Source organism: Cricetulus griseus, chromosome 7 (assembly GCF_003668045.3).
Source record: "Cricetulus griseus strain 17A/GY chromosome 7, alternate assembly CriGri-PICRH-1.0, whole genome shotgun sequence".
NCBI classification, from domain to species: Eukaryota; Metazoa; Chordata; class Mammalia; order Rodentia; family Cricetidae; genus Cricetulus; species Cricetulus griseus.
In genome coordinates this window covers 23,021,593-23,045,450 of record NC_048600.1, presented here as the reverse complement: position 1 = coordinate 23,045,450, position 23,858 = coordinate 23,021,593, and the positions used below count along the sequence as shown (strand labels likewise).

At 38.2% G+C, this 23,858-nt stretch overlaps 1 protein-coding gene across 8 annotated transcripts in view; it reads right to left on the bottom strand.

Annotated features, from left to right (window-relative positions):
• Nbas (NBAS subunit of NRZ tethering complex) overlaps positions 1 to 23,858 on the bottom strand; it is a 275,006-nt gene that overhangs the window by 195,789 nt on the left and 55,359 nt on the right. For 7 of the 8 annotated variants that reach the window (XR_003486979.2, XR_004770656.1, XM_027424647.2 and 4 more), the window contains exons 13-21: positions 23,192 to 23,255; positions 18,594 to 18,787; positions 17,308 to 17,565; positions 15,947 to 16,072; positions 13,774 to 13,925; positions 12,304 to 12,444; positions 11,979 to 12,057; positions 8,139 to 8,243; positions 7,653 to 7,789 (exon numbers count right to left, since the gene is read on the bottom strand). Coding sequence is in view for 6 of the 8 variants with exons in the window: in XM_027424647.2 (XP_027280448.1) it covers positions 7,653 to 7,789; positions 8,139 to 8,243; positions 11,979 to 12,057; positions 12,304 to 12,444; positions 13,774 to 13,925; positions 15,947 to 16,072; positions 17,308 to 17,565; positions 18,594 to 18,787; positions 23,192 to 23,255 (1,256 nt within the window). In the remaining 2 variants the exon portion in view is untranslated. Of the gene's footprint in view, positions 1 to 7,652; positions 7,790 to 8,138; positions 8,244 to 11,978; positions 12,058 to 12,303; positions 12,445 to 13,773; positions 13,926 to 15,946; positions 16,073 to 17,307; positions 17,566 to 18,593; positions 18,788 to 23,191; positions 23,256 to 23,858 lie in introns of those variants that run through there. The other variant, XM_027424652.2, reaches the window with a different exon arrangement.

Here is a 23,858-nt window from a genome sequence, read left to right as displayed (position 1 = left end):
GTTATACTCTGTTTAAGGATCATAGGTTCTAAAACCATTGGTAAGGTCACTCAAATTTATAAGAAAATTAATAAGGAGAGAAAACATTTATCTCCATGAAAAGTCTAACTTTGTTGCAATCAACAACACTGGGTCTATTAACTCTATCTTTTGAGGGTAAGACATCAGCCTGAAAACAAGCAAGGTATGTGTGGTACCCTCTCAAACAACCTTAGCTTCAAATGAAAATGGTAGCTTCATTTAAGTGACCACCAGGGTCCCAGACAGCTAACATTAGCAATGCTGACATAATGCCAATGCTGCAATTTTTACTTTGAAATATTAGTTTCTGTGTTCTTAATCAGAGAACTTTTACAAAGCCCATTTTCCCTTTAAATAACAGAAAGGCAAGGATGAATACAACCCAGTTTCCACTATAAGGAGAGACGTGCAAGCCACACAGGGAAGGGGACCAGTTTACCCTGATACAACCAAAAGTTCCTAGATTCAGAAATGGCCAGAACAGTCTATTTAAGAGTGGTCCTCTCTTGACAGTTGCCTCAGAGGCCTTTCCTTAAGACAAACCCTATGCACACTCACTTTACTCTCTCTGCTCACAGCAACTCAGGAACAATCTCTGCAAATGGGGACTTAATTAGTAGATAACAGATCAACTTTCATTTTAAAGGAAATAGTATTTCTCACAATATTTTATTATAACAATAAAAATATAGTGAAGATAGAACACATAACAAAATACTAGGCTACATAAAACATAACTAAGAACTCCCATTTCTTTGTTGGAAAAAGTTACATTTTTTTCCTCATTATAACCCAGTCTAGCCTAAAACTCATGGCATGCATCATCCATTCCTCAGGCTGGCAAGAGCTGAGATTACAGACATGAGCCAATATGCCTGGCTGCTGATTCAGTTCAACTAAGGAGTTAATCGGGAACACCATTAGCACCTTGTGAATAAGTAATGTAATATGTTGAGTACATGAACAGCCTCAGATGAAATATTTTCCAACTATCCCTTTTCTACTCATACTTTCCACAATCACACACTGGATTTTCAAGGCTTAGATCCAAACATTGCCTTCTACAAGAAGGTTTTTCCTGATTCTTCTTTGCAATAGAATGCAATCTCTCCTGTCTCCAAACCTATCTGTATTCCTCTATGAATCAATAAATTAAATTGCATTTTTTATATAAGTATGTGCATGTATTTGGGCATGCACCTGCCATGGTTCAAGTGTGGGGGGTCAAAGGACAACACGCAGGAGTCAGTTCTCTCATTCTACCCTGATGGTCATAAGGTTAGGAAACAGGCCATTATCCACAGAACCATTTGGTTCACTCCATCCTTTCATCATTTATCAGGTACTTACATCTATACTTATCTCTCTGGTCTTCCTTACTAGATTATAATTTATCTGGAGAAAAAGAACATACTGCATTCATATTTATATCTACCTATTCAAGCTCATATAATGCCCATATTTGAAACACAAACATTAGCTAAAATTTCTACTGAAGTAACACAAAAATCTTACATGACTCATGTCTTCTTTAAGCTGTCTTTACAAAGGAAATTAAATAATTCAGAAATATTAATTTTAAATCAGTCTCACATGACTAGTTATTTCAATAAAAAAGGAATAAAGTTTAAAAAAAGAAAGAAAATATCTGCTTTACACAATACCATTAATACATTCTTTATCGCAAATAAACTTCCAGAATATTTATAAAACTATAAAATACATCCACAGAAACCAACTGTAGAATGATGTCTTGTTGATGTTCAAGGAAGATAAAAACAATAGTGCTATACCTTCTGAATTGAAAACTGCCTGGAGTCAATGCTGACGTCATTGAAAATGTTCCAACAGCTGCATTTCAGAGAATTGCAGATTACTATTAATGACATAGTGACATAATTTGTATGAATGATTCAGAGTCAGGCATGGTGGTACATGTCTATAATCCCTGCACTCAGAAGGCTAAGGCCAGCAGAACACTGTGAGTCTGAGCCTAGCCTGAGCTACATAGTGAATTCATGGCCAACTCACTTTATATATCAACTTTGACTCAACTCTCCCCATCAAAAATTACATTAAAGATTTAAAAATAAGGTAAATCAATTTGACATAATGAAATCTATTCTGAAATTGTTCATTTAGTCATCTTTACACTTAGCCTTGATAAAATGGCATATAAACTATTGGGGAACTAAATAAAAATAGTAATCTGAAATGTGGTACTAGATAATTATTCATCACAAAACAGAAAAGAAAATGGGAACATCTGCAGTGCAGTGACCATTCACAGGCAGTTCTTGTGCATGGGCCAGGACACTTTTCGGAGTCAAACCTTCAACTGCCAAGTGACCTCACCAAATTTCCATGGTTAAAGACACACACGATGCAAAGGTGCCACAGTCACATTTCCTGAATCATAACAAGTGCTGCAGGCATCCTATCCCATTAACAAAATCCCAACACTTACATTTTAAATACTTTGCCATAATAGCACAAAATAAATATTCAGTCTTTTGTGTCATTATCCAAGAGTATATTATGCCATAATGAATAATATTTTTATTAGCTAGTAACTCTGTCACAGAATTTCACAACTGACAGATACTTAAGTACAGAGTTTACTTCCATGTGTTAAAAGTACATGAAAGGGACTAGACAGATGGGTGACTTAGTGATTAAGAAACTTGCTGCTCTGGCAGACCTGTTTTCAGCTCCCAGTATGTTCTTCTGGCCTCCATGGGCACCAGGCATGCAGGTCATACATATACATACATGTCGGCAAAACACTTGCAGACATAATAAAATAAAAAAATAAAATTTTAAAAATTCAAGTAAATGAAGACTATATGCAATGTAGCAATCTAGGACAGCCTCTTTCAACAGAATTAGTAAAACATTAGATAAATAAATCTGTAGCTATTTCATTGCATTGTATAATAAGTTGGCTATAATGGTTTCAAATGTAGATATATCCCAATAAATTGATGTACTAGCAAACAACTTACAGATAGCCTATTTCTTGTTGCCCATGCACAGTTTTCTCTGCAGGATGCTTCCTGCGTGTCCAACCTTTTGACAGTGAGACAAAACAGTATCACCTATAAAGCCCACACTAAAGAACCGAACTTTCAATTACATGTCCCCATCAAAACAATCACTCAACATTTTAAGCCATCCTTGGTTGGGGCACATGCCAGCTAGATGAACAAAAACAGCAACAGTACACGCATACTCCGCATTGGCAACCAGCTTCCTCTTTCAAAAAGTACATTAGAAACCATTCCAGCCATACCTGGAATTTCAAGTTTTCATCAGGTTTCTGTTATCTCCTTCCAAGTCCCCAGAAGTCACAGCCTCTAGTGTGCAGATGAAATGAATGAAAGCTCTTTCTCAGTTTTCATCGTGCCATGACTTAGTATTATGTGTGATTATCAGTTCAAACATATCAAACCCTGTGTGAGTTTTATTAACTGCTCTCTTTCCATCAGTGTGACAAACGTCGCAACCACAATTTACCTCATTTCTCTAACATGTCCTGAAGTTTCTACAGTGTCTTTGAACAATGTGCACATGGAAATCGTTTTGAAAACTGTGCTCTGTGTATGAATGAGATGGAACTCTTGCCTAACAGAACAGTAATTCTCTTTTTTCCTTCCAATGTTTCTGAAAATATACACTTAATCCAATGAGAAGTCTAAGAGAGCAAGTATACACAAAGTCTAAGTACATAAGGCCAAAGTTAGTAGTAAACTCTGTTAATAACTGTTAATGGCATGCATTCCAGGCACTGTTCTTAGTGGCTTCTGCATGCATGTGTGTTGGTTAGTTTTGTCAATTTGATATAAGTTCCAGTCATCTCAGAGGGGACCTCAATTGAGAAAACCATCCCATCAGACTGGCATGTGGGCAAGCCTGTGGGGCATTCTCTTTGTCGATAGCTGATGTAGAAGGGATCAGCCCACAGTGGCACTACCATCCATGGACAAGTGGTCCTTAAGAGTATAAGAAAAGCAGGTTGAGAAAATCATGGGATCAAGCCAGTGATCAGAGTTCCTCATGGCTTCTGTTTCAGTTCCTGCCTTGAGTTCCTGCCCTGATTTCCCTGGATGATGGACTATAAACTGTAAAATGAAATAAACCCTTTTCTCCCCAAGTTGCTTTTGTTCCTGGTGTTTTATCACAACAATAAAAATGCTAAGATAGCAGAGTCATCCATTCATTCTCGAAACAGGAAGGACTAAATGCTATAATCACACCATTTCATATTTTAAATAACACCACTTTACATTTTGCACTTATGGAAGTGCCAGTAACAAATTAAACCCAGATATGAAGTCTCTTAAGCAACTGAAAGCCAGGACTCTCACATTTAGCTGCATAACTTCCATAGACAACCAAGTCATCCAAATTACCTTTTCATCATGTTAGTCATCATTCTGAAAGATTTTAAAGAGGTAAAAAAAAAAAAAAGTGGTAAAGTGGAGAAATCTAATTAGAACTAAAGAAAACTCTTAAGTGTGCTATACATCCTCAAAATTATGAAACATAAAATTCATTTATGTAATGAGTATCTCTATTAAATTAAAGAAGGGTCCTAACTAAGAAATGTGCTCTGGGGCTTGAAAACAGCCACTCAGAATACAAAATGTAAACATGTTTGCAAAACTGACATAGACTAGATGGCTAATAAAATGATACATCACAAAGAAAAATGTAATCTCAAAGCTTTAAACTACTGATGGTCACATTTCATCAGTGTCAAGTACACCTGATGATCTAAGAATGACAATATAAAACACAAGATAGGATGTGGTATAATTCTTCTATACATTGTGAAATGTGTTGCTTTCATTGTTAATAAAAAGCCCATTGGCTGATAGGTAGGCAGGATTTTCAGGGCAGAGAGAATGCTGGGAAGAAGGAGGGCAGAGGGGGAGGAATCATGAGCCAAACAAGGAAGAACCAACATGGAAAGTTCACAGATGAGGTAAACGAGCCTCGGGGCAGCACACAGATTAATTGACATGGGTTAATTTAAATTGTAAGAGCTGGCTAGAGACAAGCCTAAGCTATCAGCTGAGTATTTATAATTAATAATAAGTCTCTGGGTGGTTATTTGGAATTGGCAGGTGGGACAGAAAACCTGACTACAGGATATTTCCTGGCCACAGAAATGATAAAATTTGAATCAATAAAAACTGGCTAATCAGGGTCTAGAGAGATAGCTTGGTAGTTTAGAATGATCATTGCTTTCACACAGACCTTGGTTCAGATCCTAGCACCATGTCAGGAGGCTCATACCAGCCTGTAATTCCAGCTCCCAGGGATCAGACACATCTGGCCTCCACAGACATTTGCAAATATGTGCTTCCACCCACATGCACAAGCACACACCCATACATAATTGAAATGAAAAATAATTCTTTATAAAAATACTGGCTAATCAGGACCAGCCTGGCCTGGCCAGTTCAGCATGTACTCCAGAGGTAAGCTCCACAGACAGGCACATGGTGAATCACAGTCACTTCAGCACCTCTCCTGACTCCTTCCATACCCCACTAAGAACAGCCTGATTGAAGAGGGAGAGAAGCACGTTCATGAGACAGACAAACAGATGCTACAAGCAAGGGCCAGACTGCCCACTCTGAATGGTACTCTAAACCCTTCAAATGAAACTACTTGCAACTTTCCTTAGGACACTTTCTGGAAAAGAAACACATATATCAAATTTGCTCAAATAAAATCACAGAATAACAGGGTACCCACTGTCTGACCCACGAATCACACACTCTAGTTGGGAGAAGAGGCCAAGCACCATGAAGGTTTTGCTCTAATCAGAAAACACCAGCACAGGAGCCCAGGGCAGACACAGGATCATCACTCAGGCAAGGTCTCAGAAGCAGACACTATGTAATCAATTCTGATTTGTACACAATTTTGTTCCATAAAGTTTCAATCCCCCACCTCTGCTTTCTAACACTGACCCTCCCAAAGGGATCCGGCTAGCCTGGGAATGGGGCCCATTGTCTCAGCCTTCAGTGCTGAGATCGATTTAAGCTCTGCATATGCATTTCTTTCTGGCATTCTGATGCCATTCTGTTGGGAGCTGAAGCTGCATATCTCACCTGTTCTTGCTACTCTCCCTTTATTGACTTTCTCTCTCCTATTTTTCCTGATGCTCTAATATTAATTGCTAGTCAACCTTAATAACTAGTTCTCTTTTCATTCCTACACCCCATACCTAATAAATCAGAATAAGCAGACTCTCTTGGCTTCTTCATTCTCCAAAAGTTACTAGAGTTGAAAGGGCAATCATTTTGAATTGGCTACTATTGCACTCAATGTTGAGATTATCACTTATGGCTGCTTTTGCAGTTTGGGGGGGGCCATAATATGATTCTATCCAATGTCATGAGAACATTGCGTGAGGGTTTAGCTACTGAGGGAAAAACCTCACAGCTAGGAACAACACACCAAACATACTAGTCCCACTTGAACCCCAAAAGTCCTTCACCTAAAATAACACAGATGATTTCAAAAATTCAATCAATGAACTAATCCAAAATACACAGACCCCAAAAACAAGAAAGAATCCAAGCAATATGACTCCTTGCAAATTTGCCAACATTACACTAACAGATTACAAGAGTTAATTACATTAAATCCCAAAGAATTCAAAAGAATGATTACAAGACAGCTCAATGAACTCAAAAATGTAACAAATTACTAACTGAATTCAAAGAGAATACAATAAACAGGTGAATGAAATAAGCAATTCAGAATAAGATAAAAACGAAGAATTCAATACAGAGATAGAAAAGCCAACGCCTTTTCAATGAATTGAAACAAAACACGGACCTTTCAGGTCATTGGTTCCTGGGTAGAACACCCACATGGAACATCCTCCTATCCTCTAAAAACACTGATAGCCTCTTATTTCAGTGGAAAAACCAACTTTACATAGTCACCCTTGTGTCTTAAGAGCTAGTGTGCCTATGTGTCATGCTGGCCTATGACCTCAGCACTCAGGAGTCTCAGAAGCAGGAAGTCCCTGCATATGTCAGAGGCTGTCCTGTTCTGCATGTTCTCCCAGACCAGTGAGAGTTCTCTAGTGACTCTTATCTCAACAACAAACCAAAATAAAGTACAAATAAAGTAAATAAAAGGAGATATTGAGGTCTCCATTAGAGCATAAGTGGTAATACTTGGGCTTGATGTCTATACTGGCTTAGAATCCAGACTCTTGCTGTGACCGCTTATCAAACAGCCTTGATGCTGAATAAAGAGCATTAGTCCAACGAATCATATTATGAATTCACCTTTCTGTCTCTGGGATTTCACTCAGAGACAAGATTGTGGAGCGGTGCAGGATGCAGACACTGCAGAGTCCCTAATTTTACTTATCAGAACTTCAGTTCAATTTCTGAAAGACATAACTAATTCAAGAAGGCACTGTCAGCCTAAGCATTGTGTTTAAGCAGAAAACAAGTCCATATGAAGGGGATCCTATTTTGGTAAATAAATTTTTGTTCACTTTAACTAATTTTTAAAAGATTATTTTTTAAGATGTAAGGTGTCTACCATAAAACACACACAAACACAATCATAATCGATAAAACAGAGTAGCATACCAAGCCTCAGGCAACAAGACCGAGTATTCATGTGGAGAAGTGGTTTCTGGGAAGTTGGAGAGGATGGCAAGGCGATGAGGGAGCAGATCAGAGCCATGGTATGTCAGCAGGATCTCCAGGGCTTGGACATTACTCTCCTGGATGAAAGGCAAAGCACAATGTCCACTAGGAACTTTAAAACAAAGGACTGATTTCTATGGCAAGATACAAAATGTAAAACTAAATTTTGCATACAGTTCTGATGAGCTATTTTGAAATACCCTTGGTTTTTCCTTATTTTCATGTTTCTCAATCTAACACTATAAAAGTCTTTATTTTAAAATTCTAATGGTAACATTTTCAAAACATAGCACCATTTTCTGTACAGTTGTTAATATTACAACAGAAAAGAGAGTGTAAGAGTGTATGCATACACTAACATTGACTACACAGCTCTAAGATTTAATGTTAATAACCATAATTACTCTATTTACAAAAAGCAATTACCCGAGCATACGTTCTTGCTGAGAGAACAATATTCTGACTTCTGAACTTCTTAAAAAATTCAGCATCGTATCTCTGTTCAGATGCATGAGGCGCCCCTAGGATTTCCTGAGGGAAACAGTGACAATAAATAGGCTTCTAAATATGGGTGACAAGAAAATATTAAAATCCATTATACCTCTGCCTGCCACAATAAATAAGGCCCAAATTAGTTTATTTCAACTACCAACTGCTAACTTAAGTACTTTATCTTTTTAGGGCCTATTTAGATCTATAAATAAATATAAAATAGTGAAAATTAAATTGGCTTCTGTAGGACAGCCAAAAACCACCTAATAACAACAGATAAGCAACAGTTACCATAGCTATTGTTATGGGTACCCACCATCTCTACATGAGAATGCACATGAAATTTACTACTGTTACAGGGAGTGGTGTGAAACACAAGTGAGGCTTTCATTCACTCAGCAAACACAAAGGGACAAGTGTCCACCCTGTCCTAAAGCACTGGGGGAGGCACTGGAGATATAGCAAACAGCACACTTCCCCTGCTTTCTACCAGCAGTTCAACCAGTAAGAAATGAGCCAAGTGTATTTTTTAAAGCAACTGTCCTGCACAAGAGACTTCCCAACATGAAGTAGGTATCACATGATAAGAGGAAACTGCGTTAATTTACAAAGAATAATGCCATTGTTGTTTCTTAAAGTCCATATTAATTAGAGATATAGACACATGGGTAAAAATCCTGGGATATTCACGAAAATATTAAAGTGAAAAAAGGTATATGTGGAGAACAAAGCCTAATGGCTGTAAGACACACACATGCTGAAAATGTCTGAGGTTGTGAAGGAGTACCTCTGGGTTCATCATACTGTCCTCTACCACTCTTCAAGTTTGATATTTTTTTATAATGAAAGGCTAAAAAACTTCTGAGAAACTTAAGTCAAAGTGTTCAAATGGAGAGTGGGAACTACTTATATGAGCTTTTCTTTCCTAGTCATTTACAAACTTTTACAGATTTTTCTAAACTTCCAACATGCTCCTTAGTCACCACTCTTAGCTGAAAACATTCATTTTAAACTATTACTATTTGATGGAAATTCAGTTTCCAAACCACCAAAACTGCAAGAATGCCCTATAGCTGCACCAATATGATTCTCCTTCCTTCAGGGATGGCCAAAACAAACACTCCTCTGAACCTTCGATGTCTAGAAACCCCCGCCCATGCTCTGGACACCACTTCAACCCTATTTCTCTGATCACATAAGTATGCTTTTTTCTTCCACTCAATAACTTTCTCCTCATTCCTCTAATGACTTGCTCCCTTTAACATACAAACAATGTCCCTTCTTCTTTCTGCTATAAAACATGATACCCACACATTCTCAAGGACATGCCACCTTCCTCGACCATGCCCTAGGCCTCTGTCTAGACTCCAGTTATCAACATAAGCTACTAATCAGTGGGATTTCCTTATGCTTCCTACTTATCTGGACAAGCTACAGCTATGCAGGCTATAAACTCGGTTTTCATATCCACAAAAAATGGCTAGCAATGATGACCTCAAACACGTGTGAGAAAATTATCAAAATCTAGAGACTAAGTACAAGGGACATTGGCTGATGGACTGTGAGGGCAATTTTGAAGGTATTGTTGAACAAGTATTTACAAGGTCTACAGTAAGTCAGATACCATGCTGAGCTCTGTAGTTAAGGAAACAAGACAAAACCCTGAATTCTACCCTCCTGTCTCTTATAAATCTGCCTTCCCCTTTTAAGGACTAGTTGATGGTGAGTTCCTTATAGAGGCCTCTTGGGCATCTCCAGAAAGACTTCAGTACTCTTCTCTCCTCTGCTTCCTTCACTAAAAGTCTGTATCCTGAGTACTCCATGAAAACTGCTGCTCACATGTCTCTCTACATTCAGCAACAGCATTATAGCTGGCATGTAGGAAGCACCTAGGTAAAATGCAAATGAATTCACCTTTATCTTATTTGCATGGAATTAAAACATTAACCATGCCCGATATGAAAATGCAAAGCCTATTTCTACCGCTATGTAACTGGCAAGCATGACAGCCAAACATTCTCATTACACAGTTTTAATAGCCAAGTTCATCCAAGACATTGACTCCTAAAAGGTTAATTTCCTAAAAAGAGAGGTCTCAAGAGTACTTTAAAGGTCACTATCATAATATAATAACAACACACTTACTATTGTCATATGGAGAATAGAATTCAACAGCCAGCGAATAATGAAGAATATTAAGTGCACAGTCAAATTCAACATTGCAAGGATCTTTTCTAAGATATTTTCATCCAATAAAACGAAAGAGAATTATGAAAATGAACCATACTCTACAGACACAGGCAGTTCCCAATATGTTTACTCTTGATATTACTTCAAAATGTCACAGAACTAGAATGAAAATGTACATTTTACAGGAATATGACCATCTAATGATCAAGCCAGCATTAGTCAATGAACTCATCAGAAACTCTTCATAGCTTTTTTATTTACATTATAGACTCATTCTTACCAGCCACAGAAAGAACTCACTTAGTGCTTTTTTTTTTTTTTAATTCATCCTTTTCCTCTACCTCTTCCTCCTTCTTTGGTTGTTGAGACAGGGTCTTACTTCATAGCTCTGGCTGTCCTGAAACTCACTATGTAGACCAGGCTGGCCTAAAACATACACAAGTCCATCTGCATCTATCTGCTGGGTGCTTAGCATGCCTGGCCACCATGCTGGCTTTTTTTTTTTTTTTTTTTTAATGTTTGGTGAGAGGGGACAGGTATCTTAATTCTTCTACATGTGATCTCCAGTTTGCCAGCAGTAGTTTTTCTTTCAGTGCTTTATTGGACAGCAATTCAAGGGGTGGGGGAATCCAAGGCTTTTGGGTTTGCATGAAGGCTCAGAAGAGTTAATTAAATACCTTCAGCATTCTTAGACAAAGAGTGTATGTGTGGCCATAGAAGAGAGGCTCCTCACACCACTCAGCAGTAAGGCTGTTGCCAAACATGAATGAGACTCAGAGTTTAAGGTCCCAGATGGGAAAAGAAGAAATCTGAGCAACTTTAGGTAAGAGGATCGCATGAAACACACACATACAGACACAAACCAACTGCTCACAGCCATTGAAAGTGATTCATTTCTACCTACTATTTTTGCTTGCCTTCTGCCTTCTAAAATAAAATAAAGTCTCACTCTATAGCCCAGGCTGCTCTCAAACCCAAGACAATTCCCCTGCCTCAGCTTCCAAAAATTTACAACCATTACTAGCATGGGCTGTCTACTTCCATGTTTAAACACTATCTAAACTGGTACAACACAATGTAAACAAAATGCCCAACAAGGGGACATATGTGCTTGTGTTCCCAAAACACAGAGAAGTATATTGCTACTAAACTCAAGAGAGGCTCTAATAAAGATCAAAGATCAATCAACTAAACTCAGTTCACTAGCAAATCATTAAAATGGGTGAGAATGTTAGTTCTATAAGTATCGATACTCAGTATGCTTTGAAATTCCACACTAGAATCAACTATTGTGCCATTACCTGGAAATAAACAAGTAGTAAACAAAAAGGATTTTAAATCTAGAAAGCATATGTGCACAGAAAGAGATAAAGCCTTCTTATCCTCTAGTCTAACAATACAACTTGTGGCCTTTTATAATTTCCAATTTTTACCAAAACCAATCTAATAGAGAATTTGTTTTTTTAATAAATTGATTTCCCCATATACATAACCTCAAAGACCAAAATATCAGACACTAAGGCAGTGATGGCATGTATCAGAAGAGATAATAAGCATAACTGATGGGCTAAAATCATTTCTTACCTCATATGTTGCAAGTCGATCTAAAAAGGTTAATAACTTCAGTCTACAACGGCACAGTTCCTTTTGTTCCAGGGTTAATCTGTATGGAAGAATTCAATTGAGCTGTTCACATTTACAGACATACACTTCTCTAGGAGGCAAAACAGCATGAAAATAACCCTTGTTCCCACCGGGCTACAGCTCTTAGAACTGTACACAAAATCATGAGGGCTAAACAAGAAGTAACACATTTAAGCTGCTTCAGTAATTTAGCAATTCACACAGTAAGAGCATAGGGACATGACCAGAGATTTTACTTCCCAATGAGCAGTAATGAACAGCTTACTTTGAAAAGTTCACTAATTTAAGGAGCTCCCGTCTCTTCTTAAGCTCTTTCTGCCTTTGGCTCTTGGCAGTCTCTTTGTCGGGTAGGGTAAGCTCCTCGTAGGCGATGCAGTCAATGTCTACATCACCCGGTAATGTGAATCTGCAAAGAGAAATGAACTCAGTTGATTTTTATTAGTTTGGTTTTCTTTTTCCATGTAATAAAAAGTTGCTTTCTCCTATATTTATTCAACTAAGTTAATTTCTACAAAAATAGAAAAAAAAGTATCTTTTTAAACTTCTGCCAAACAGCATGATTCATTCACTATAGCCATGGGATAAGTAATAAGGCTGGTATCAGGGTACATTCACCTGACATAAAACAGGTTTTACAATTCGAACCACGTTTATCTATAATCCTGTGTGTGTGTGTGTGTGTGTGTGTGTGTGTGTGTGTGTATCTGTGTGGGCACTCCTGAACACTTGGGGATTGGATCCCTTGAACTAGAGTTAAAGGTCCTTGTGAGGTGTACAATGTGGGTGCTGGGAACCAAGCTCAGGTCATCTGCAATAGCAATAAGTGCTCTTAACTACTGAGTCATTTCTTCAGCCTCCTGCTTTATGGTTTTATGGCCAAAAAATGATGCTTCTATTCTATTGTGTGAATATGTTGCGCTTTCTTTTTCTGCTTATTTGTAGATAGGCATCTTAGTATATTCTATATCTTATCTATTGTGAACAATGCTATTTTAATAGAGGTATATATTTTCATTTCCTTTTTATAAATATACACTAACAGAATTAATGGATTACATGGCATTTCTCTTTTGTAATTTCTCGAGGAAACTCCATTTCATTTTCCATAGTGGTTATATCAATTTACATTCTCACTAAAGTTGCACAGGAGTTTTCTTTCTCTGTGTCCTCACTAACACTTGTTTATTTTTTGTCGTTTTGTAACAACCATGGTAACTGGATTTAAATGATAAGTTGTTGTGGTTTTGATTGGCATTTCATAGATAGGAATATCACACAATCTTAACATAGTAAAAAAAATGCAGGTTATTAAAATTATTTAATTGTCAGGTATATACTATCATTTATATCTCAACAAAGTCCCAAATGTCTGGTAAGCAATAGCTTGTCCCACAATTTAACACTATTCTTACATTACTAACTGGCATGTAGATAGTGTTAAACACCTGTGGGTATGTTCATCAGGCGGATAAACACTAAAGGCACTTAGTATGACTCTACAGGCTTACATGGAAAGCCCACTGTTAGTGCACAGAGCCCCAGCATGAAGTGTGTGTAGAGCCTGACGTGCTCTCAGCACCAAACCACCACCTGCAAATACAGTTAACTGACGGGAAAAAAAGCACTGGTCAACTGCAACAGCTTCAATGGTGACTTAATGTCTACCTGGTCTAATGTCTCAGCCTACTTTTTCTCCACGTCACCTCTGCAGTGAGCATAGATCTCCAAAACCAACCTGCCGTCGTCTGCCCCCTTCCCTATAGCCATGAGAGCCTCCAGGTCTGTGCCCCTCAATCCATACTGCAGCAGCTCCTTGGCAGCATCCACATTTTCAGGAACTCTCTCCAAACACTCATGGAGAACCCATGACCGCTTCTTAATTTTACTCTAAATAAAAAGAAAAATAAACAGAGACATTTAAGAACAGATGCCATCATATAGAACCTGATGACTGCTCTCTAGAATTGTAAATAATAACTAGACATTTTATATTAGGGTTATTAAAAGACCTTGGTCCTAAGTAGCTCCTTGATATCAACCTAAAAACCACTAATTCAATTCACTATTGGTGATTGCAACTGGATATGAAGGTATGACTCCAAGCATTCAGGCTTTTTAGATTGTTTGTTTAAACTTTTATTTTTAAGATTTATTTTATTTACTATACAGTGTTCTGTCTGCATGTACACCTGCAGGCCAGAAGAGGGCACCAGATCTCATTACAGATGGTTGTGAACCACCACATGGTTGCTGGGAATTGAACTCAAGATCTCTGGAAGAGCAGCCAGTGCTCTTAACCTCTGAGCCATCTCTACAACCCTGTTTAAACTTTTTTTATACAATAAACTTTCATCATATTGTTTCTTCATCCCCAACTCCTCCCAGATGCTCCCCACCTCCCTACCAACTCAACATCATGCTCTTTTTCTCTTTCTGTCTCTCCAAGAATGATGCAGAACTAATAAGACAAAGAGTCCCATAATGGAAACACTATATGGAAAAAAAAAAGTCCTTTATGTGTTAACCAACTACTACTGGGCATGGGGCCTGCCCTGGAGTGTGGCTAATACACTTAGTGAAAGTCCATTAGAAAAAAATGATTTTCCCTTTCCCAGCAGATATCAGTTACAAATACCTTCTTGGTTAGGGGTGTGACTTTGTGTCTACTTCCCCTTCTCAATGCTAAGATCCTATCTGGTTTGGACCTGTGTGGGTCTTGTGCATGGTGTCACATGTCTGTGAGTTCGTAAATGAATCAGTTCTGCAGGGTCTGGAAGAACCATATTTCCTTAGTCTTCCACCTCCTCACAATCTTTCCTCCTCCTCCTCTATACAGATCCTTGAGTCTGAGTCCCAGCCTAGAATGGTGACAGCTGTGGGGCCCCGGCAGTGAGCAGCTCTGTGGGTCAGTGGGATTGACAAGGAGTGGAAATGGACTAGAAGAAAAGGGGAAAAGAGGTGGGGAAAAGAACTGGGAGGGAGGAGGACCTTGGGTCCACACCAAGAGAGTTGCAACAGCATCAATCTTTTTAATTCTAATGACTGACACCGAAACACAAAGCTCTAGTACTCTTTTCTAGAAGTATCTTCTAGAAAAGATCTCCTGTGGCTGCCTCTAGATTGCATATTGGTTATACGAGAAAGAATATAGAGCAGAGAGGTAAAACACGGTGTTTTCCAAGGTAGTAAGCACACTTAGCTCCAAAGCAGGACTCTGGGAGCACCACACACCATGATTATACCACCTTCACTTGACTTAACATGGGGTCAAGCTAACTCAATCATACAAAGTCACAGGAAGCAGCTCTTTGGAAAGTTTTTCTTGCCAATCCTGGCCATGGTCCTACTTACTTGCCAACCCTGATCTATATCCTGCTTCTGGGGCATGCCCTGCTTGCTAAGACTTGAACTTTCTGACCACCACCTCAGCTTACTAGCACCCAAGCAAATGCCCAGCTTCTCTTTCCATCTCAAACCAGCTCTGGTCCAAAAGAATCCTAGAACATCTCTTCCGTGCAATCTGTCCCAACTTCATTTCCTAAATGAAGTCTCTTGGTCTGAAGATATTCCTTCAAGTCCTCCTCGACCCTTTGTGGTTAATCTCTCCTTACCAGAAATGCAAATCTCATTACTGAGACTCTCCTACTGGTTCTTAAGTAGGCCCTGACCAATGTCAGTGAAGAGAGGTTCAATAATGGAAATAATCACAGAGATGATTGGTTTATCGGAAAGTATACATTCAGTATCTATAGCATCAAAATCCTGCAGCAGAAGAAAGATGTTCTGACAATTTTTCCAAGATAGAAATTCTTTACCTATACAAAAATTAGCAGTGTGAAATACTCTATAAACAAAAGATAATCCATAAATATGAATTTCATCATGTTACCACAACTATTTATACATACCAAGTAATTCTGAATTGAAGCAATGTTGACAGCTGACTTCCTCCACTGCCTCTGATAGACAAGGTCGGTATCCAGGCCATACGTGTGAGCCAAAGACAAGGCTTCTTCATACTCTTCATTTTCAATCTTTGTCAAAGAAACAGACATGAATTACCCATGAGGCCGTTCTGATGAGAAGAAGGATCAAGACAGTGGCCTGGCCTATGCACAATGAGTTAGGAATACACATACAGTGTTACCAGAAGCTCACAGACATTCTGAAAAGCAGGTGAATCAGGAATTCCTTTAGCACTTTAATAAACATGATGAAAAGCTCTTGCTTATACAGTCAAACAGTGGCCAAAATTGAGACTAGAGGCAGGCTGCAGTCAGGCTCAGGTCAACACTCATTCAAAATATTGCCAGAGCACAGTGTAACTTTGAGAGGCAGTATTGGTCACACAGACTTCCAAGCCAGCTAGCTGCTGAAGCTCATCATTGTAATCTTGGTAGAAACCTGTACTTAAATACTGGTAGGAGGGACAGCATACAGCAAGTAGCAAAAACCTCAGGCTAGGACCAAGGAGATGGCTCAACAAGTAAAGGTGCTTCATGCCAAGTCTGACAACCTGAGTTTAATCACTAGAAACCACATGGTGGAAGGAGAGAACTGAATCCTGCAAGTTGTCCTCTGGCCTTCAAATACACACTGTGGAACTACTCAAACACACACACACACACACACACACACACACACACACGTGCAAAGTAAATAAATAAATATAATGAAAAAGATTAAACACTTTAGGCCACAGGTGGATAACTGAACAGAGTGAATTGTTTTCTTTTTTATTTTTGTTCATGCATGTGGTGTGTGTGTGCGCGTGTGTGCGTGCGTGCGTGCGTGCGTGCGTGTGTAAGGTACACATGCATGCAAGCACATGTGGAGACCAAAGCAGAATAAATGTCTTCTTCAATTGTTTTCTACATTATACACTGACGCAAGGTCTCTCACCTGAACTCAGAGCTCAGTGACTTGGCTATTCTAGCTAGCTAGCTCCCTCTGGGAATTCCAGTCTCACCTCAGGAGCAGTGGGGTTCCAGGCAGGCTGCGGTGCCCACCAGGCATTTAGCTGATCGCTGGCATCTGAACGCTGGTCCTCATGCTTACTCCCGTAGGCTGTCTCCCAGCCCCTGAGTTCTGGTCCACTACTCTGACTTTGATTACTCAGTTAGAAAGAGGGCACCCTTCTAAGCTTACAAAACTGGTATTTCTCACATGTCAGGAAGCCAACATGCCCTCTTTGGATTCCTTCTGTTACTGAAACAGTACACAGTTCTGCAATAAACAAGAGCTAGGAGCAGCAAGACAGATGGCTCACCTTTCTCTGATAAAGTTCCTCTGGAGTTGTGGAGCGCAGACTCACAAGACGGTAGTTTTTAGTGATAGTTCGTGGTCGTTTCCTTGGAGGGGCGAACCTCTCCATCTCTGTCACCAAGTAAAGGCCTTGCTTGATGTAACCAAAATAACGAGCCTTGGCAGATGTGTCATGATCAGAGTCAGAATCCTCATCTCCTTCATCTTCTTCTCCAGCCCTCATCTCCACTCGAGATCGTTTGGGAGCAAGTTTAATTTCACACTAAATTGAAAGGGGAGATGTAAAATTAATGATAAGACGGATTTTTAAAAGCTAATGAAAGATTATTTTAACTATACTCTGGTTTGATTCATTATGTGTCATTCACAATGGATCCAAAGGAAACAAAGCAAATCAAAGACCTAGAGATATACACATTCATACGGTTTCCAAATCTTTAAAGCTGAAGACCACTGTAATAACAGTACATTAATATAAACATCTGCAATAACTTCACAGAACTAAAAGAGTTGGGAATGTGAGTTTTTTTAAGTTCTAATATGTCTGTACTTGCTATAGAAAAAAAATGAGAAGACAATTTAGAAAATGGCATGAAGGTCTGCATTTCATTTCCCAAGAATAGCCTTGCGATGTCCCTGCCATCCATCTTCAAAGGCTGAGGCTGAAAGGCTGGCTGCTAAGATACCTTCCATTGAGACTTAAGAGAACTGGCTTGGCACTGAAACTGTGGTTTTCTGTAAGGAAGATCTTTGACTAGATGATAAACTTCAGACCTAAGAATGCCTGTCAGTATGTCCACAGAAGTAAAGCTACAGAGGACTGCACCCTTGAAAGGATTCACTAAGAACTCTAAAAGACCAGACACAGCTATAAAAACACGGCCTCTACTTCCAACTCTTTCATCGTGATAAACAACGTTTCTGAAAGAAGAAAAAAAATTTAGGTTTCCATACTTTGAGGAAATAATAATACAGACATTAAGTAGTTCCTAAAAGAGAAGTAATGACAGCATTTATATTTTCAAATGACTCATCTAGAAAAAAAGAAAAAAATCTATCATGTCCAGTGAAGATAAAATGTTTTAAAGGAAACAAAATAGCTATAAATGTTCTTTATTCTCTTAGCAATGTAATGCATTTAATTCATGGATGATGGGATTTTTCACGTTATCCTCAATAGTGTATTTCAATAACAGACAATAACAGACTTATGTTTAAACACAGAACTACATCACACACAAATAAAAAGCCAAATAGTCAGTCATGTCCTCTCAAAGGGAAAAACCTCACCTCTAAACTTAAGAAGCCCCCATCATGGGTAGCAGTGACTTGGGGGGATGGCTCAAACCACTCACAGGATTTTCCCAGTAAATTCTTCAAAGTTTTCGCTGACGAAACAGTTAATGCCCCAGAGCATCGAGCCAAGGTCACTGCACCATCTGCCCACCAATTGACATCAATCAATGGGTAAAAGGACTCTTTATCTGATGGAAAAAGAAACTGTGAATACATCTGCAAATGTGATTTAAATGCAAAATCTTTATGTAGTATTTTAAACTCCAAGTTATTTCATATTTGGGGGATTTCAAAGATGCCTTAAAAAATAGAAATAAAAAATAAACCTGAAAGCATCATTCAAATTCTTACTTAGGTAAAGACAGAAAAGATACAGTAATTCACTTAAGAAAGGCCTAAAGGGCAACAATCAGGCAAAGTAAGCACATTAAGGTCCTTTCCCTCAAACCAATGACACACAGATGACAACTGGAGCTCAGTGTTGGGGCTCTTGCTAAGCATTTGTAAGACCCTGGGTTGCAACCCAAAGAGGGAAGGGGGCCATGGGACAGAGGGATAGGACACAACTTATCAAAAACATAATTATATACTCAAGAAAGAGACATGCAACCATTTTCAGCATAGTAAGTTGAAAAGTAGATGTATATAAATCCCACATATACAATGTTATAACAGATCTTAGAAAATGTACTCCTACCATTTTTAGACAGAGATATTTAAAAATAAAAATGTATAATATTTAAAAAGTAACAGCTTCCACAGTTGATATGTTCCTTAACATTTAACTAACAGAGAAAAAAATTTAAGACCAATAAAGAATTTTCATACTAAAATAATTATGGTTCACCAAACTGAGGGATTTAAAAGGAAATGTCATGATATTTTGTTATAATTTAATAGCACTTTTTTTAATGATGATTATTCCACAATGGATATGATATGGCCCAATGATGCCTATAACAGTAAGTCATAAAGTTTAAAGCATACTTAAACTCAAAAAGAAAAGATGTTTAAAAATTAGTCAAACTGAAAACAACTCATTAATTTAAAAAAAAGTGGGGGGGGGGTGACCCTAACACATTTCTTCAAATGGAAGCCTCAGGAATTTGTTTAAATTACAAGTTTCTAGACTCATGCCTGCATCTGGGGCATATACTGCCAGCAGCTGGAAGGGAAAATATACTACATTCTGACATCAATAAAAAAGAAAAAGAAATAAACAATCATGACTACAACATGCAAGATCTCTGAGAAATGATGAAGCAGAAGATGGGGTTAAGACACAAAGTAAAGGGCTGGAGAAATAGCTCAGAGGTTAAGAGCACTGGCTGCTCTTCCAGAGGTCCTGAGTTCAATTCCCAGAAACCACATGGTGGCTCAGAACCATCCATAATGAGATCTGGTGCCCTGTTCTAGCTTGCAGACATACATGGAGGCAGGATATTGTATTCATAATAAATACATAAATAAATCTTTTTTTAAAAAAAGACACAAAGTAAAAGCAGAGAAAATTCAGTCAAAGTATAGCAGAAAGCATCACAAATAAAGGAAAAGACATGACTACAAGCAAATTAGCAGCAGCTAGAACCCCAAGTAAACTTGAACTAAGAACCAATCTGCTCCATTAACACATGGTACTCAAGATGCTAAAGCTAGAAAGCAAACAATATTAAAAGTTCCAAGAAGAAAAACTCTACTCTCAAAGACAAAATTCATGTCTGACCTCTCAGCAGAAGAAAACAGATAGAACGGAACAATAAGATATGTGAAGCCCTCACGGGGGTGGGCCTAGGCCCTATCCCAAAGGATATGATAGACTCTGATGACATCCTATGGAAGGCCTCACCATCCAAGGGAAGCAGAAAGAATATGTGATAGGTAGGGTTTTAGTTGGGGGGGGGGGGTGGTAGGGGAGGATGGGAGGGATAAGGGAACTGGGATTGTCATATAAAACAATCTTGTTTCTAATTCAAATTTTAAAAAATCTGAAAAAAAAGTTATGTGAAGCTCTGAAAATAAATAACTGCCAACTGTGACTACTACATGCAATAAAGTTATCTTTTAAAAAAATCAATAAAGAAATGAGGGCATTTCAAGGTAAGTGTCAACCGAAAAAATAGCTAATTACCAATCCAGCACTGCAGAAGGTACTTAATGGACACCTGCACAATATGAGTGGTTTTAATCCCAAGGACATAGGAAAGAATAAATTTCATGAGAGGAAGAGAAGAACAAAAGAAAACTAATCAATCATGTCCAACTCAGTAAATCGCTGAAATGAACAGGGAGAGAAAGAAAAAGTCAACAATAATTGAACCACACCAGGTAAGCAACCCACAAAATTACATAATTCAGCATACCCCTATTAATAACAAGACTAAAGTTAGGGGCTGGAGAGATGGCTCAGAGTTTAAGAGTACTGGCTCCTCTTCCAAAGGACCCAGGTTCAATTCCCTGTACCCATATGATGGCTCACAACAGTTCTGGGGAATATGACACACACACACACACACACACACACACAGACATATATGCAGGCAGAACACTAATGTACATACAATGAAATAAATAAATCATTTTTAAAAAGAGTAAAGATAAATGATCTTAACTTTCCAATTAGAAACTCAGTAGCTGGTTGGACTAAAATCCAAGATGCATCATTTGGTTGTCTACAAAATACATCTCATTGACACAACCACACAGATGGATAGTAAAAGGCTGCAAGTTGCTATAAGCAACATCTGATAAAGGAGACAAAATTGGTCAAAGAAATTTTTAACAGGCTACTATATATTAATAAAGGGAACAATCTATGCAGAATATATAACAATTGTAAGTACATGAATTGAATATCAGAGAACACAACTTCACACAAAAAAAAGAAAACAACTATTAGACAATAAACAGTTGAGACAGGTCCAGATTCAACAACATACCATTTTAATACCTCAGTCTAATCCATAGACAGGTCATCCAGACACACCCCTTCAAAAACTATTAAAAGACATAATAAACTTGTGTCAAACTTCACCATATCAAATAGACCGAAGAGACATCTAAGAGTATTCTGGAATCTGCATTCTTCTTTGTAGCCCATGGGGCTCTTTCTAAAATAAATTACATTAGACCATAAAGCAAATCTTACCAAAAACAAAACAAGAAATATGATCAACTCTTGCTTTTCACTAGATCACAGTGGAATAAAGGTAGAATTCATTACCAAGGGAAACCATAGAAACTACAAAATCCACAGAGACTGAACATTCTTGAAGGGTAAATATACCACTAAAGAAATCAGAAAGGAAATTAAAAATTCCTGGAATCGAATGAAAATGAAAGCACAGCTTAGACTCTTTGGGATCCAGCAAAGGTGGTTTTATTAAGAGTAAAGTTCACAGCTATAATCTTTTGCATTTGTAACTCTGAGCGATCTCAAATAAGCAATAGAGCATGTTAAAGTCTCAGGAGAAAAGAAGCCAAACCCAAAATCAGACGACTAAGAGTTAACAAGGATTCCAGAATTAATGAAGTACTAAAAGTACAATACAAGGAGTCAAGGAAACAAGAGTTGGTTCTTTGAGAAGATGAAACTGACAAACGCTACCCAAACTAAACCAAAAACGGAAGAAGACCCAAACAGTAACATTGTGACCAGCAACATAAAAATCCAGAAAATTATGACACAATACATTATGACACAACCTGTATTCACAACAATGGCAATTGAGAAGAAACTCATAGACCTACTAACATTAAAAACTGAGAGGACAAAAGCATGTGAAGCCACCTAGACTGCACAATGAGACTGAAGCAGTGATGAGAGTCTCACAACATAAGCACCAGCCCGGGATGGGAGTGATTCATTCCCAAATCCCATCAGACTTTTAATGAGGAAACATCAGCACTCCTCCAAATATTCCATAATATAGAAAGGAAAAGAACAACAGCAAACATATCCTGTCACGTCAGAATTAGCTTGATAACAAACCACAGTGAGGATGAACAAAAGAGAAAACCATAAACTGATATTCTTAATAAAGTACTTGCAAACCAAATTCACCAGCACATGAAAAATATCATATATCTAAAACAAAAAGGGGGGCCTCATTTCTTCTGTTTTAATCTACTATTAAAGTATTACTTTCACTTAATAGTAAATACTGATTTTTCCCCATTTGCAGATATCTGATCATTTTAGAAAATAAATTATTTCAAATATAAAGGTATATAAAAAATTCAGTAAGACCTATAATCCTATTAAATAAACAAACAAAAATGAAAAAAATCACATGCCTTGCTACAATTCTGTGGTAATTGGAAGAGGTTCTAAAGGCTTTATACATCTAAAGAATACTTAAGTGCTAAGAGGAAACTTGTAGAGCTGCAAAAGACACATTTCTTACCCCCACTCACCTGTTTTGTTTTGTTTTGTTTTGTTTTAATTTGTTTTTCGAGACAGGGTTTCTCTGTGTAGCTTTGGAGCCTTATCCTGGAACTCGCTCTGTAGATCAGGCTAGCCTCGAACTCAAAGAGATCCACCTGTCTCTGCCTCCTGAGTACTGGGATTAAAGGCGTCTGTCTCCCCTACTCACCTTTTATTTTCTTCCTCTTCTCAGGAGACAACCTCCAATCAGGATTAAGTTCATTGTGGCCTGGCTAAATAAAAAGATTGGTACAGAATTTATTGAGTCAAACATGTAAGAAAACTTTGTGAAACTCACCAAGACCCAGGAAATTTTTACAATTAAAAAAAAAATGTGGAAATGATTAATATCTATTCCAATCCAAGTCTTCCTCAGCATAGGAGTGTCACTGTGCCTAATGCTCACAGATAGGAACTACACCTCAACATGCATATAAAGGATAAGCCAGAATGTAGACAACTGAAACAAGTAAGAGCTAGCCACATTGCCAGTTTATTCTTTGTACACGTCCCCACACTAGGAGGACTGGCTAAGTTGCTATGGGTAAACACTGACCTGGGTACACTCCAAACACCTTGAATCTATACAGATGGATATGCCGAGGGCAACAGCAACTAGAAGCTCACATCCCACAAGGAAGCACACGCCAGGCCACTTGCAATTATTACTTCATGGATACAGTCTAAGGGGCAACCTTGCTTTCCTTCTTTTTGTTATCTGTTGGAGCTCAGGACATAACACCACACCCCAAGGTACATCACCTTAGGTTGGTGACTTTGAGCTGATGGACACCAAAAGCAATGTGTCTCTGAATGTCTCCTGCCTTCCTATCCCA